This window comes from Macrobrachium nipponense, chromosome 10 (assembly GCF_015104395.2).
Source record: "Macrobrachium nipponense isolate FS-2020 chromosome 10, ASM1510439v2, whole genome shotgun sequence".
Classification (NCBI taxonomy): Eukaryota; Metazoa; Arthropoda; class Malacostraca; order Decapoda; family Palaemonidae; genus Macrobrachium; species Macrobrachium nipponense.
The window spans coordinates 92,438,831-92,456,330 of record NC_087204.1 but is presented as its reverse complement, the minus strand read 5'-3'; the positions used below and the strand labels follow the sequence as shown (position 1 = coordinate 92,456,330).

The following is a 17,500-nucleotide window of genomic DNA, read 5'->3' as shown; positions in this document are numbered from 1 at the left end:
TTATACTACGACAGTGAGCGTTGATTCTGCCATACTGCTAATACCAAAATAGCATTTCGTTCAGTTCAAAAAACATATCCAGAAAACGAGTTATTAATTTCTTCAGTGACTTTGTAAAGCATCAGTGATCAGTTTTATCTTCAAGATGTTGAAGACCGAATTTTATGTCACCGTTTTTCACAAACGGGTAGTGTTTTATCTGAAAATTCGCTCAACTCACGCATTAGGTGTAGTTTTCTGTTTTTTAGAATATCGAGTAATTGTGAGTTTGCAGTGTGTTAGATCCTTCAGTAGACATGAAAATAAATTTTACTAAAAAGGCTTAAATTTATGGAACGTCTATCAGAATTTTTTTCCCCGTCACATTTCTCTAACAGGATAAATCCGGTGGTCCGAAGTTCGATTCTCGGCTCGGCCAACGCGGAATCAGAGGAATTTATTCCGGGTGATAGATATTCATTTCTCGATATAATGTGGTTCGGATCCCATTGCTAGGTAACAAATTGGTTCCTAGCCACGCAAAAATATCTAATCCTTCTGGCCAGCCCTAGGAGAGCTGTTAATCAGCTCAGTGGTCTGGTAAAACTAAGATATAACTTAAAAAACTTATTTCTCAAAGAGAGCTAAAGGTTAGGGGTGGCTTAGTTACAACAGTTGTATACTATTGTGGAGAGCGTGGGTCGGATGTCCAAAAAAATAATCAACCAGTTAGAATGTGTCTCCTGTAACAAAGGATAACCTTTCTTACGGTAGCAATAAATAATTTTCTAAAATTATTTCGTTATACGCGAAAAACGTTTCTCTCACGTTTAATTAAAGGTTATGGCGGCTGTTATTTCGTCATGCAATTCTGCAATGCTAACTGAAAAATGTAACTTTGATATATTCAGCACCAGAGCTGAATTTTCCTTGGAATATATAAATTTGTATCGAGATTTTCAAAGTAGCCCGCTAATCCCTAGGGTATTTCAGCAATACTCGGAATACTGAAAGAATCTTGCCTATGATTTTGTCTAAAATTGAATGTCAAAGCATGCATGGAACATTGCAAATACATGAAACAGGTGGGAGTTGGTATCAACTTATGACTCCCTTGATGGCCGTGTGGTTTAAAGCGCCTATCTTTATTCCTGACTTCTTGTCTGACATGGTTCGAACCCACGAGGCGACGAAGTTATTATCATCTGAAAAATTCCCTTTCGGTTAACATATTTGAAAATATTTTATATCCGAGGCAGAGCGAATTAGATATTGAGAAGGATATTTGTAGCTATATATATATAATTACATATATATATATATATATATATTTATATATAAATATATATATATATATATATTATATATATTATATATTAAGTAATAAATAATATATAATAAGTTCGTTCGTCTCATGGGCTCGAAACACGGAAGTCAAGAACTTAGGACTACATTATTATATATGATATATAATAAAATATATATATATATATTAATATAATATATAAAATATATGTATATATATATATATATTTTTTTATATATATACATTAAGCTACGAATATCTTAAATATCAAATCGCTCTATTACGGAAATGATATATTTTCATATATTTACCGAACGTTAGCTTAACTAAATGAAATATCGTCCTCGATTTATGATCCTTGAAGGAAAGAAAAAGCTGTTTACAGTGATCATTTCCCGAATTTAAGAAAACCGTAGATTGAAAAAATATCAAAAGTTAATTAACGGTTTTAGGAGCAAAAAATTTGTTTTAGAACTCAAAAAACATCTTAGTAAAGAATTTAATTATACATAGTCGAAGGAAATGTACTATTAATGTGAAACTGTGAAAGGGATTTTTATTTAAATATCGACTGGTTTCTGAAAACTTGATCTAGAATCATAATTGATATACATTGATATTTTCTTAAATAAACCAGGATACTTCTACAGTCAGCAATTTTGTTTAATTATTATTATTATTATTATTATTATTATTATTATTATTATTATTATTATTATTATTATTACTTTTAAAAAGAGGAATCGAACAGTTTCCCAGAAACTTTATGTACATATTGAGCTTCAAATTTATGTATATGGACATGACTGTGGATTTGTTTCTTCACTATTATTATTGTTATTATTATAATTATTATTTAAGAGCACGTCTATTACGCTCTCATGGGTAAGAACGCCACCTTTTTTAATGATGAAGAAACAGAGAAGGACTAAACTTCTCAAATCAGGGTCCGTTACTTCAAATAAAGGTGTCTTAATGGCCTTGTGCTAAAAATGCAAATACAAAACGCCGTTTCAAAGGGGACAGGTTGGATGATTCGCGGAATACAAAAGATGGAAAGGAATGCCACATCCGGTGGGATTAATCCTGCAGGTGCTGTCTTATACTTTCTTTTCATTGTGTCCTTCTTTTATGCTTTTTCCAATGAACTTGTGTCATGGAGAACGGAATTCTCGTCGTTTAATTTGTATTTTTTTTTTTTTTATTCTTCTTGTACTATTATATATGTACTAGGAAGTCGGCTAACAATAGTTTCAGTGATTTCCTCCACTATGATGCATAAATGAATGATTTTAGCAAATACTGTGACGTGTCCTTGACGCCGATAACCAGATTTGCTGGGAAACCATTTTATAGCGGTAAATTAATCAACCACTAAATCCGAAAAGGCTGCCTTTTGACAAAGGTTAAGTTCCATAATTCATTTAGCGTTATTCGACTTTAAAGAGAACAGCTCACGCAGTTTCCACAAGAGTAAAAAAGACTGCATGCATAAATAGTTCAAAGGGGAATTTCCATTGGTTAAATACTATACCATGATTTGGAAAATCAGAACTGAGGTGAATTATTACATTCAATGTTAATTTCCTAACGTAATTAACTTCTAATTTGCTTTCGGCAACGTATTGGGTACTGAGAGAATAATTATATTCTGATATTCCTTTATCTAATTGATAACCTGTTGTTTATTTTTTGACGAAATAATACAGTGCAATATACGAATATTAAGCCACAGATATTGTTTAAATATTGACTTCTCCATACCTTGGGAATAGCTTGTTTTTGTGCTATCCAGGATTCGAACCATGGTCTGATGTAGAAACAACGACAGATAGTGGCCTAGATCACCTGGCTACCAAGATCGATATTAGTCGATATCGACTCTGTTAAACATATGCCTGTCGAATTTACGTTCTGTATTTAGAATTGATTTCAGTCCATGTCCTCCATGATAACTGATTAGTACTTTTGTAACACTTTGCTAATCGTAAATTTTTGTCATTTATACGGGGACGATTTTTTTTTATATTAGGAGATATTAAAGCACAGATATTATGCAAAATCCAATTCAGAACACCATGGGAATAACTTACACATACCCGGGTGCTCACAGTCACTGTCTATCTTTGGTTCTTCCCCAGACCATGGTTCGATCCTGGTTGGAGCAGAAGCACCGTCAATTATAATTCCCCTTTGGTGTATATCATTCTTAAGGTATAGTGAATTATATCCTAATGACATTTGTTGTTTAATATTTGTGAATGTATATCTATTATATATTTGGCAATGTGCATATGTATGTATTTATGTATGTATGCACTATGTATGTATGTATGTATGATTGGTATGGGCGCCCGGGCCGTCGGTCTGACGGGACTGAGATTCGGAACGGAGATGGGTTTCCACCCCGGGAAGGTCGAGACCTATGTTCGGGAGCTCGGAAACCCCCGGGAGGCCGGGGTCCCAAAATTTCTACTTCCCCCCTCCGAAGGCCAGGGTGAGAAGGCATTCCGTGAAACAGAGCTGGTTCTGCTCGTGAAACGGGGCTGGCTATGTCCGTAGACTTAGTTACTTTACAAATTTCTGTATATTTTTGACTTATCATTTGGAAAAGAATACTACACACACAAGACGGTGGTAAGAACAGCAATGCTGTATGGTACGGAAACAGCAAGCATGAGAAAAGCAGAGCAGAAGAAGATGGATGTGGCAGAAATGAGAATGCTTAGGTGGATGTCTGGGGTAACAAGAGTGGATAGGATCAGAAATGACTACATAAGGGGGTCAACTAAGGTAGTGGAAGTATCAAAGAAAGTGCAGGAGGGGAGGCTGAGATGGTATGGACACCTGTTGAGGAGAGATGAGGACCACGCTGGGAGACATACTATGGGGGTGGAGGTGCAAGGAAGAAGAAAAAGAGGGAGACCAAGAAAGAGATGGAAGAACTGTGTGAGAGGAGACTTAAATGAGAAGGGAATTGATGAGGCAGAAGCACAAGATAGAAATAGATGGAAACGGCTCATCCAAAACGGCGACCCCATATAAAAATGATAAAAATGGGAACAAGCTGGGAAGAAGAAGAAGATTTGGAAAAGAATACTACTATAGGGTAAACATCAATGGCATCAAAGAGGGTGGTTTTAGAAGGGGGTTGACAGAGAGAGAAAATGAGAGGGAGATAACATGAGAGAGAGTAAAAAAACCGGGTGTTAGGGAGAAGAGGAAAAAGAGAGACAGACAGAGAGGGTTACTGAGAAGAAAGAGGGCAAGAAACAGTGATTGCTGGAGAGAGAGAGAGAGAAAGAGAGAGAGAGAGAGATTATTATATATAATAATATAATATATATATATATATATATATATATATATATATATATATATATAATATTATAGATAGATAAGATAGATAGATAGATAGATAGATATACATTATACGTATTTATTTGTGTGTAAGTTCACGAGAATGCGACTTTTACATGGGAATCTATTAGCTTCTGAATTTTCCGTAAACATGCTGTATTAATATAATAATAATAATAATAAACTAGTTTTCCTCCATAACCAATGTATGTACTGCGGTTATATCTCTGTCATCACAAAAATGCTGAAAGTGCGTCTGAGATGTCTAGGTAGTGTTATCATTGTCTAGGAAAATTGAGGGTTTGTAATCATGTAATGGGTAAAGGCTGTCGATGCTCTCTCTCTCTCTCTTTGCTTACACACACACACACATATATATAAAAGATTATTATGCCCAAAATTTTTCACTTTTTCATAATGTAATTAATGAATTTAATTTTCTTGTCTTTCGTCGCCACCAGAAAAACTGCAGTCTGGGTGTTTTTATTCCTGATTTTAGCCAGAGTCGACAATGCATTTTTATTTGTACTTTACATTTATTCTCCTGCTACTATATATATATATATATATATATATATATATATATATATATATATATATAGGTATGTATGTATATATATATCATATCTTATGAGAGATTCATTTACTAATGTTCATCTATTAGTTGTTAATTAATCTCTCGCATGAAGAAAAATCTCGATGTTTTGCTAGAAGAAAAAGGCCTCCCTTGTCCCTGTTGGGCCTAGTCCCGCCTATTTAAGCCAGGCATGGAGATTTATGCCAGAATCATTGTTATAGCAGAAAATTTAAAGGTAATATCTACAGGTTTTCGACGTTATTATAAAAGTATTAGGCTACAATTGTCAGGAAATCATTAATGGAACGAGCTACTGTAGTAGTATAAAAATAAAACAAGCCAGTGTTACAAACTTCCCCTGAATGCAAAAAAGATACTTTTCTCATCATATTGTAAATACTTTATCATTCAGAATTACTTAATTGTGGTCCACACTTGACCGGACTATACTAAACCCCCCGTCCCCCCCGAAAATGAATGTTCATAGGACATCAGACGAACGTACTTTACAAGCTTGCGAACTTTAAAGCCCCAAACTGAAAAGTGCTTGAGATACACCTAAAAGGTACCCGTTTTCGTTTTGTAACATTTTAGGTTTGTGCAAGCCTTAAATATGCTTGAAATAAACTTCAATAAAAGCCTGGAAAGAGCTTCAAAAAACCATGGTATAAACCTTCAAGAAGCCCATATAGAACCTTAAATAGGCTTATAAATGCCTCATAATTACCTATTACTGCTTTTAACATACATTGTACAATCCTGTACAGAACCATTAAATAGGCTTTATAAATGCCTCATAATTACCTTTTAACTGCTTTATACAAACGTAAGGATATTAAACAATCCTTATAGAGGCCCTGAAAATGTGTTTACAAGGTTTACATGAACCTTGCAATAGCTTTGAATAATAATTTTCAAGACCATAAAATGAAAATTCATATACCTTACAATAAATAACTCAGGAGAATGAAAGTTTTAATCTTGCTTATCATTTATTTTGCACTGACATGTTCCAGTGAAGACTAACACTGTGCAAGTAAATAGTCAAATAATGTGGCCTCTGTTTTGTATATAATAAAAACCTACAAATACACAGGATTGATTCTTACCTCAGTACATAAAAAAATTAGTATAGTAAAAAGTATAATATAAAGTATGTATGTACATACATACATACACATGAGACTTGAGCTAATGTACAGCTATTTTTTATAATACACACATACACATAAAATAGTCTGTTACCATACTGAAGATTGCAACCACTGAATGATACAAAAGAAAGATGAAAGATTTAAATATATCACATCCCGCCAAGCGCATGAACCATTTGTTTTGGTTTTATTTCTATATTTCTTTGTGTAGCAGATGAAATAAACCTTATAAAATATGCTAATACATACACATACATACATACATCATACGTATATATATAGTATATGATATATATATATATATATATATATATATATATATATATATATATATATATATATACTATATAAACATAATTTGGGACACACACTTCCATCTCCCTTCCTCTGTGAAGTTATTGATTTTCTTCCTCATAATTTTCACTGAAGCTGCCAAAAACTGACTGTGGTACAGTTCCACCTTTTCAACCAGATGCCATGACACAATTCAGCCATGCCTCAACCTCCACAAACAATTCAAGTCGCATCCTGAAAAAGAGTGATATATATGTAGTTTTCCCTCTCACATTAGGTATTGTATGTGTTTACTGTAGCCTACATGTGTTTTTTTAACTGATTTTGCAAATCTTTAACCAAGTTAATTGCACCTTATTAGTAACAACTGATTAAACAAAAAATTAATATACATGAATATACCAATACAATATAGGGTAGGCTATGAAATTTCAAAAGATATAATAAAAAAATTAACTGTTCTGGTAACTCACTACTCAGTCCATTATACTGTAATAAGATAGTGAACTTGCAGACCCTGAGAAAAATATGAATCTATACCTCATTCATTTTATCCTGAACCGTGCAAAAGGCAATAGCCCAGGTGAGTTTGTAAGCCAAACGCTGATTTGCTGCTACCATCTAAATTATTTATTTATTTTTTGCATTGGTTTTACAAATACAGTGCTTTATCATATTTCATAAAAATGTAAAGGTAATATTATCACAGCATTGAAACCTACAATGAGTTTTTTAAAAAATTATTTGGGACTAGAACCAATCCCCTTCTCAATATTTACCATGAATATCTGTTCCTCAAACACTAATTGCACTAACATCACCCATTACTTTTCTTTCAATGCTAGAGGTCCTCCAGCAAGGAAAGGGAATACTTCACGCCTTATTTTCTGTTTTCCATAAAAAAAAAAAAAAAACTGGGGTAATTCTTACTTTTAGAGCACATGAGCTTATAAAATAGTAGTATGTCTAGAATTAAGAGGGAAATAGTGTACAGAATGCGTAGATAAGAGTCAGTAAGGGATGAAATGTCTAATAATGAAAATAATGATATTTAAAGTGGAGGTTAGGTTAAGCAATATAGGTTAGGCTAGTACACAAAATTTAGTGTCCAAATAATGCTTTACAGACAGAGGTTAGGTTAAGCATTAAAGGTTAGGTTAGTGTAGAGAGTCGTTGGTATTTCAATTCCCCAAAGAAAATGCAGAATTAGCCTATTCCCTAGACTAACGTTACTTTTCTCTCATATTGCTATAGGGATATACTACTATAAAATGATAATGAAAGATAATGGCATACGCTGCTATCACTTACCTGTGAGCCCTGGCTTTCTCAAGTCATTGTAGGGGTGTCAATATCAGCTGTCATGCACTTGCATGTAAATTTAATTCAGCCACTGTCAATAGGGATGGCAAGTACCGGTACAAGTACCGGTTTTCCGGTTACAGGCTTCATGTACATTACTGGTAAAAATCTCAGTACCGGTAATTTACCGTTATTGCTGTTAATTAAAGAAATAGTAAAAATGCCTCTCACTATGTGCTGATTGCTGAACCACTATAATACTCACCACACATACAGTACAGTGAACAAAGTAACACCAGTTCTTTTAAAACTAATAGTATCTGTATGACACTATTTCTAATTGTGCTGATACGGCAAATGCAACTAGATTCATTTACTTCTTTTTTGCTTACTTTTATCAATCGACCTACTGTTCTGCATTAGAATAAAGAGTACTACACTAATTTCAACGAGTTGCCTGGTGGAAGACTACTGTATATCTTATGAGGAACAGAGTCGAATATTATTATTATTATATATCTATCTCTCATATATATATATATATATATATATATATATATATATATATATTTAGATATGTGTGTATAGGCTAAACATAATATTTATACAGTAGTTATGAATCCTCTTTAATAAATTATCATAATATGCAGTGTTATGCATAAACTTTTAAGTATACTATCTCTGAATTACCATTATCACTAATGAAATAATTGGTGGAATCGCGGACGCATTAGTAACCACAACACACCATTAACACGACTCGACACCATCTTACCAATTTACCTAACTTGCATTGCCGGAATACCATTTTAGCAACAGTCCAACATACCACTCACGATCGCCTTGCTAGTGAAATACAGTTTTTACCAGTAAAGTACCGTAATACCGGTAACAGTAAATTTTTTACCGTTTTACCGGTAACGAATTAGCGGTAGCTTGCCCATCCCTACTGTCAAACAAATTCAGTTCGTGCGGCCCGCCAATTTGTTTACGCTGCTGCAGAGACATCTGGTGGCGGCATAATTGGTGACCAATGACCCATTTCCCACAGTTCAAATTTCTCGATCACAGATGATAATTGCTTCATCATTTTGGGGCTTATATAAACATATTTCAGTACTCTATATGCTGTCGTTGCTCACCAAATGAGGACGAATGTTTAAAACAACAATTAAAGATAAAGGAAGTCTTTTTTAAGACATGGAAAAACCTTAAATTTCCCTCGAAAGGTGAAAATGAGGTTTGTACATGTTTTTGTACACTATAATATTACGATTTTTGTGCATCACTATATTTCTGCATGTGACAGGTCTAAAATCAATGAGAAAATGCATAATTTACTGTATATCGAGTTACATTATCATTGACGTCCTAAGTGTGAAAAAAACGTTTGTTGGAAGTTTGTGAAACACTCACCTAAAAAGTGCCTTCATGAGCCTGAAATGAACAGCGTATTTGAAGCTCACGAACGTTCGCTTCCGGGGGGGTATAGAGATACTCATCTCACCTGCAAGGAACAATTTGGCCTATAGCCGTCCGTATACGTATGTTGAGAGCCAACACGGTAACACCTGTGACCTAAGCCGACTTTTTTCCCCAGGCTCAAATTTCAAGTGGCACACTTTAACCGTGTTTGTCTTAATTAATCATTCTCTCTTCCGTCCTTTATTTGACCTTTGTTATTGCTTTTTATTTTCTGGCAATGTGATATCACGAATTTAATAAAAGCGTTTCCTAAATTCCCACACTCCTTCGGGATCACGAACGTTTCAGCTAATAATACTATGACTATTACTACTGTTAATTGCTGGCTGTTGCAGAGGTATTTGGAAACAATACAATTTTCTAAAATGTCAATCATTTGTAGAATGATAGTAATAGCTGTGCATAGCTTTTTAGACCATCGTCATTTTTTAACAAAATAAAACAAGATTGGCTGTTGCCAGATGCGCCCACAGAGATATTCGGGAACAATAGGCTAGGCTACAATTTTCGAAAATTACACATTTTTAACATAATCCCAGTAACAGCTTTGCAAAACTTTTTAGGACAATCGGCATTTTGAACATAAAAAAACAAGCTAAACAGCTATGCACAGAAGATTTAGAAAACTGTATTGGTTTCGAATATTCTGTGGGAGCAACTTACAAGTAGTCATACACCGACAGCTAGGCCAACTGTCAGTGTTAGACTGAAACGTTCGTGATCCCAAAGGGGTGGGCGGGAATTGGGAAACGTGTCTATTAACTTCGTGAATCACCATTGCAAGAAAAAATAAATAACCAAGGTCACATAATGGCCAGAGTATAGGTTATAACAAACGCTGTTAAAGTGTACCCAGTCAAAATTTGAGCCAGGGAAAAAGGATAGGCATAGGCTCTCTACCTAGGATGGCTTAGCTATGTAGCCTGGGCCTAATTATTCCTGAAGGTAAGATGAGTGGCACTAGTCATAGTAGAAGTTCGAGTTGTAATTTTGAATACTAAAGATTACTTATACAGTTTTGTGAGGGAAGTATCTTTATTGCATTCAGGTGAAGTTTGTGTTTGTAACATGTATACCTAGGTATTTTGTAGCCTACTACATTTAACTTCAAACATTTTTACTTGTATGACAGTTGTTGTTGTTGTTTGTTTTGTGTCTTTGATAATAAATTCTTTGACATTTTAATGTCTTATCGGGTAAAGTTGATTGTGACAAACAAATTATTAGGTTTCACTGTGTTTTGGTAGGCTACCTACCTACTAATCAGATTTTTCGACTCATAAATTTTCTCCAATTGTGCTTGATGAAATTGGCCTATAGGCCAGTTTTACCGATGGGGCGAAGGGTAGCCCAGGGACTAGTTATTAGGTACACTCTCTGGGCAAAAATTCCCCATCCTGTCACAACTAGGATAACAAGGTAGTCACTGTTGCATGACCATTGAAACTATCAATTATACATAGGATAAATGACCGACCGGCGACATAGCGGCCACCTTCTGTCTACGCTTCTCTTGAAATAAGTGTTTTCTCATAAATGACGAAATAATTGCATAAGTCAAGCGTTTTTTCGGGATTAGGCCGCGTTCCGAGAGAGGTGGCCGCTATGTCACTGCTCGATCATTTACCGTAAGATGACTGATAACCAAGGTATGTGAGTATATTGTTTAAGGGGAAACAACCAAGTGGCCTAGCTGATCCAGTCTTCCCTGCTTGTTGATCCACCCTCTAGAAAATTACTGTAACATGTCCTGACACCGGAGACGGGCACCAGTCATGAGTCATTGGTGGTGGGAGCAACACCTCGAGACCTCTACTCTCCTTTCGAAATAAGCAAAAGTACTTTTTCGGAGGGTGGATCAACAAGCGGGCAAGACTGGCACAGCTAGTCCACTCGGTTGTTTTCCCTAAATATTTTTTACCTGGGGTGAACCCTCCTTTCTCTTTGTTTTAAAATGAATTGCTCTAAGGCTAAGCTAGGCTACTTAAATGATATCTTACAGCGCTGTAGCAGAGAATTGTCGAATTATAGAGGATAACTAAGCAGAGATTCATTGAATTATTGATGATTGTTTCGCCGTGATTTACGGTGACATAGGTTATTTTATATTTAGGTAACAGGGCATCTGATGTTGAGTTAAAGGGTGCACCCTAGTATTTTACAGTAATTTACCATTAATTAAATCAGGTTAGCTTGGGACATCCATTTGGATGAGTTCTTCTTAGTCAATCTGGCTGAATAATGTGCCCAAGGTTAGTAGGATGCCTCGTCTCTGAATTCCTAACTATGATGTATTGTTACCTAGATGAAAATAGACTGGGTCCAAATTTTGTTTAATGGTTACCTAGGTGAAAATAGACCGGGTCCAGATTTTGTTTTATGGTTTCCTAGGTGAAATAGACTGGGTCCTAATTTTGGTTTATGGTTACCTAGGTGAAGATAGACAGGGTTCAAATTTGTTTAATGGTTTCCTGGGTGAAATAGACTGGGTCCAAATTTTGTTTTATGGGTACCTAGGTGAAAATAGACTGGGTCCTAATTTTGTTTTATGGGTACCTAGGTGAAAATAGACTGGGTCCTAATTTTGTTTTTTGGGTACCAAGGTGAAAATAGACTGGGTCCTAATTTTGATGGTATGGTTACATAGGTGAAAATAGACTGGGTCCTAATTTTGATTCATGGTTACCTAGGTTACAATAGACTGCGTCCTAATTTTGATTCATAGTTATCTAGGTGAAAATAGATTGGGTCCTAATTTTGATTTATGGTAACGTAGATTAAAATAGAGTGGGTTCTAATTTTGTTGCATGGTTACCTAGGTGAGGATAGACTTGGTCCTAATTTTGATATATGGGTACCTCGGTGAACTTGATTAGGGTCTACAAATAGAGTTGAGCTGATTTCCTTCAGTAAGGTAAGGCGCTGTGCCCATGGTGAGGTAGGGGAAGATTTACATATGATGCATCCCAGTATTTCAGTCATATTTGTTTTCTTGTAGTATTTTTAATATGAAAAAAGGAGAAATTTTACACACAAAAAATGAAGGTATAGCCTAGTAATGGAGTAATTTTCCCCAGAGTAGCTTTGGCATGCAAGAAAAAATGGGCTTTTTACATCGGATGACTCCTAGGTTAGCAAGTCATAATAGTGTATAAGACATGCGCTACATGTTGATTACCATGTACCCGGCTAAAGATCAGCTTCCTTGTTTACTGAGAAAGTGTTTAGTAAGTGGGTTGATAAAACACCTTCACCGATAATGACAGTAGTACAAAGTAAATTAACATGATAGAAGTTTCAAGATACTTTTGCTAGTACTTGTGGCTTATTCTCTGTACACACTTTTATTGCTTTTACTAATAATGTCATTAACACCTGATAAATTCTATTCTATTTATCTCCTTTTCTTTATATAAGTGGGAACGTAATAGCATCTCTGTTTGAGTTTTTTATTATAAGGTGGGGGAGTCATAGCTTCTCTGGTTGCCCGTGGGGCTATGAACGTTTCCAAATTTGATCTTTACATTAATATAGTAGAATGTATGAAGGATTCATTAACTAAGTACACCAAAAATAGCCATATATTTGAAGTGCACAATTACTAGGTAACCAAGGCCAATGGCCTCTGCTGTTGGTTATTAGTTTTTAACCAAGGTCAGCTGTCATGAGTCCAGAGTGCAGCATAGGAGCGAGGCACACAACTATAGCACTCATCCCTCGACTGATGATTATGGTGGACCTGTCAATGCTTTTGTCAGGACAACGTTTTTCCGTTCCTTGAGGCTACTCCTGTCTCCTTTTAATTGGACAAATAACGTGGTTTCTCTAGCTTTGTTTTTTCTCATGTTTCTGTAATAGTTACGTAGTTTCTGTGAATTACACTCTTCGGAAGAAGTTTGTGGTAATGAAGTTCCATAGATCGACGTTTTGTTTTAGGTTTACTGTCGGTCCTGGGATTGTGGGGGTTATTATGCTTGAGTTTAGTGTCATTCTCTTGATCCTTGCGCTGTTATCGTGGTCTTTTGGTTGAATTATTCTTCTGCACTTGGGATTTTTGGATGTGTAAATGAGACCCTTACTTTAATCAGATTTCATTTCTACTCTGGCTTGCAGAATTTCTCTGTTTTACCTACAGACTACATGGGTTACCGCAATATTTCTTTATACTATGACCATACTTTAAGCTAGCTATTTTTTGCACGGTAAAAGCTTTATGTTTCCAGTTCTCCGCCTTAGTCTAAGATTCTCATATTCAATGATAGATTCAATTTAGTTACTTCGGATGCTGTAAATGCCTAAATCTTATATAATTACTTATCACGTTGTAGTGATTCTTGAGATGATTTTGTTGACTGGTTCCGCTTCGTTTTCACAGTTTTGGAAAAGTATTGTTCCTGGTGCCTTGTCATGTTTTCAGACATGAGCTTTTTGTTTTAAATTTCCAAGTATTCTGGGTTTTCTGAAGGATTAATATGATGGATTCTATTGTATACTCAATTTATTTATTTGCCAGGAAGACTTCAAATCTAATGACCGTCTTACTTTTAATCTGATAACCACCTATACTCTGTTTTTTTCCATCTGTCCATCCGCCTGTGGTGTTTTCGCATGGTAACACTGCGTCCCGGGCTTTAAAAAGTTACGCTGTGTACGTTTTAGGTAAATAAAAGGATATCTGGGTGTACATTTGCAACTGAAAAGTTTTTTAATAATTTACTGAATGCGAATTACACCGTTAATATTCGAAATAGGATATTATTCAAAGCCCGGGACGCAGTGTGACCATGCGCAAACACCACAGGCGGATGGACAGATGGAAAAATACAGAGTATAGTTTTAGTGAAAATGTTGTCGATACTTTGATGAATTCTGACTGCCAAAGCCGAGTCTCAAAATGGGTCCGTTTTGGAAATGGTATCTCTTTTTCGATATGTTTTGTTGGTTTGTTTATTTCTTTTAGTAAAGCTCTTAATTCTTTTGCATTGCAGAATATGATTAACGAACAGCCCTACATCCCGTGCTCTGGAGGGCAGCCGTCGCTCTCTCCGGCTGATGGTAAGTGTTAAAACAATTATTATTATTATTACTATTATTGTTGTTGTTGTTGTTTCTTTTACCAGCGTCTTTGCATACAATGCTTTGATTAGTAAGGGATTTTATGAAAGGTGCTGTAACTTTTTATCGGTATAGTCCCAGCATTTTCAGTATCACACTGTCTAACTTATTTTACTCGGTTATCCTTACGTTATTCATAACTCGCCATGTTATCAATGACAACAACAGGAAAATAATTTTGCTGGACTGCTGCTTAAGTTGATTAAGTGTCTGAGTAACTTTTAGGCTGTTCAGTAATTCGGATAAATATCCCTAATTGTTATTCCGTATTCAGTTATAATTCAGCTTAACTCTTTAAACTCCGCCATTTAAAACCTCCATAGTGTAATGAATGTTAAAGGTTGAAGTGGCTTGAACAGATTTAATTTTTAAGCATCAGAATCGCAGTCATTTCCCTTATTTTAGGAGTTCTTTTATCGTCGTTCTGCTCTTGCAAAAGGATTAAGCTGTTGTTGGATGTGTGAATTAGATACAGTTCCTAGTGGCGGGGATAACAATTTAGTAAGATATTTAGATAGTTTATAAGCAATTGATCCTACAGTACTAATAATTGGGCGCGTAGGTTTGTTTTCTTATGAGTTTTGACTAGGCCAAATAGATAAGGTAATGAGGGACACTTTACAGTTAACTTACACAAAAGTTCTTTTTTATCTTTAAGAATTTGTTTGATATTGATATTAAAGTTTTTTATTACTTGGTCCAACGGATTTTTTGCGAGTTGTTGTAAGTTATTTCGTCTTCTAGTAAAGTATGCATGCGTGATATGTAGTCAGTTTTGTCCAGAACTACTAAACTATTGCATTTATCAGCCTTAGTAATGTGTAAGCTATTATTCTTCAGTTCTTTTAAACTTTTTCTGTAACGAGCGGGGAAGTTATTTTCATGATAGGCATGCGTAGCACTATATGTAATGCCTTTGATAATGTCTAAATGATTTTGTGGTAAGTCACAGTATTTTTCAAACTTATATAGAGATGTCACTATTGATAAAGCTGAGGGTTTGTTACATATGAAGAAAGACAACCCAAAGCCTAATGCACGCACTGCATTATCACTTATTTGTTTGCTTGATAAATTCACCACACAATCACTTCTAGCACTATTGGTCCAATCACTGTCGTTGATAAGGTGGTTTAATTTTCTGTCCAGTTTTCTAATGAAAAACTTCATAGAACTACAGACACTTTGATTAGAAAACTGGACAGAAAATTAAACAACCTTATCAACGACAGTGATTGGACCAATAATGCTAGAAGTGATTGTGTGGTGAATTTATCAAGCAAACAAATAAGTGATAATGCAGTGCGTACATTAGGCTTTAGGTTGTCTTTCTTCATATGTAACAAACCCTCAGCTTTATCAATAGCGACATCTCTATATAAGGAAAACAAACCTATGCGCCCAATTATTAGTAGTGTAGGATCAATTGCTTATAAACTATCTAAATATCTTACTAAATTGTTATCCCCGCTACTAGGTACTGTATCTAATTCACACATCCGGCATTCTCTTGATATTGTGGAAAAATTAAATAACATTGTACTAAACCCTAGCGATATCTTTGTCAGTTTTGATGTATGTTCCTTGTTTACAAAAGTCCCTATTGACTCTGTGCTAGAATATTTAAGTAATGAACTTGTACTGCATGAATTGCTTATGTCGTGAGTCACGTAATTTCATTGATTAAGTTATGTATTTGTGATTTCAGATTTATTTTTAATGGAGAATATTACCAACAAATATTTGGTATGGCATGGGTAACCCTATATCACCTCTCCTTTCAAACTTATATATGGAATTTTTTGAAAGACAACACCTCCCGAATATCACACTTGTCCCCTTAAAATGGTAAAGATATGTAGATGACATCTTAGTAGTCTTACCTGTTGGTATCGATGCAAATGATTTATTGTCTAAATTGAATAATTTAGTGCCTTCCATAAAATTCACTGTTGAAATTGAAAATAACAATGTCCTCCCTTTCCTAGATGTATTAATACATAGAGAATCTTTCCAATATAATTCAGTATTTATAGAAAACCCACAAATAATTTTAACATATGTACAATTTTTATTCTGGCCACCCATCTTAATATTAAAATTAAAATTTTTTCTTCTATGTTCCTACGCGCTTTGCATATCATGAGTCCACAATATCTTGACCAAGAAATAGAATACATAAAAAAGATAGGAAACGATCTCTGCTACCCACCTCATTTAATTTGTTTATTTGTTATCAAAAAGCTCACAAAAAGTTTTATAGTGTTGCTATTAATGAAAAAGCAATGCCTAAAAATGTACTTAGCTTACCTTACTTTCGTGGATTTGAAACCATAAAATCAACATTTAAATCGTTTATTGTTAATGTAGTGTTCTCTTATAACAATATCATTAAAGATATGCTAATTAAGAATAGTCCCGTAACAAATAGCAACATAATTTACAAAATTCCTTGTAAGGATTGCCGATCGTTTTTACGTTGGTCAGTCAAGTAAACATTTACGTGTACGTATTAAGCAGCATATGTATTCAGTTAGAACAGCCCAGACTTCAAATGCACTGTTTATCCATCAGTGAAAAATCTCATTGTATTAATTGGGGTGATACCTCTGTAATTTCTAGATCTAATGATTATGTTTCAAGAAATTTACTGGAATCAGCAATTATACAAATCACTAATAAAAAACAACCTATATCTTAGTCGGAATGTACCATTTGGACCCATATATTTGTAAAATGTTTATGAAGGACCTTAAAATAAATGAACTACTATAATTAGTCCCACATGTATATAGTTATTATTGTCTCTCTCTCTCTCTCTCTCTCATCTCTCTCTCTATCTCTCTCTCTCAATCTCTCTCTCTCTCTCGATATTCTCTCTCCCCTTTCTCTTGCTCGATATATTTATATATTTTTTTCTCATCTTTT

The 17,500-nt window shown here is 34.8% G+C and overlaps 1 protein-coding gene across 1 annotated transcript in view; it reads left to right on the top strand.

Annotated features, from left to right (window-relative positions):
- Nucleotides 1-14,445: 14,445 nt before the first annotated feature.
- The window catches only part of LOC135223760 (uncharacterized phosphotransferase YvkC-like), a 419,683-nt gene continuing 416,628 nt past the window's right edge, over nt 14,446-17,500 (top strand). The window contains exon 1 of the mRNA XM_064262523.1: nt 14,446-14,512. Coding sequence (XP_064118593.1) covers nt 14,449-14,512 — 64 coding nt within the window. The 5' untranslated portion in view covers nt 14,446-14,448. The remainder of the gene's footprint in view (nt 14,513-17,500) is intronic.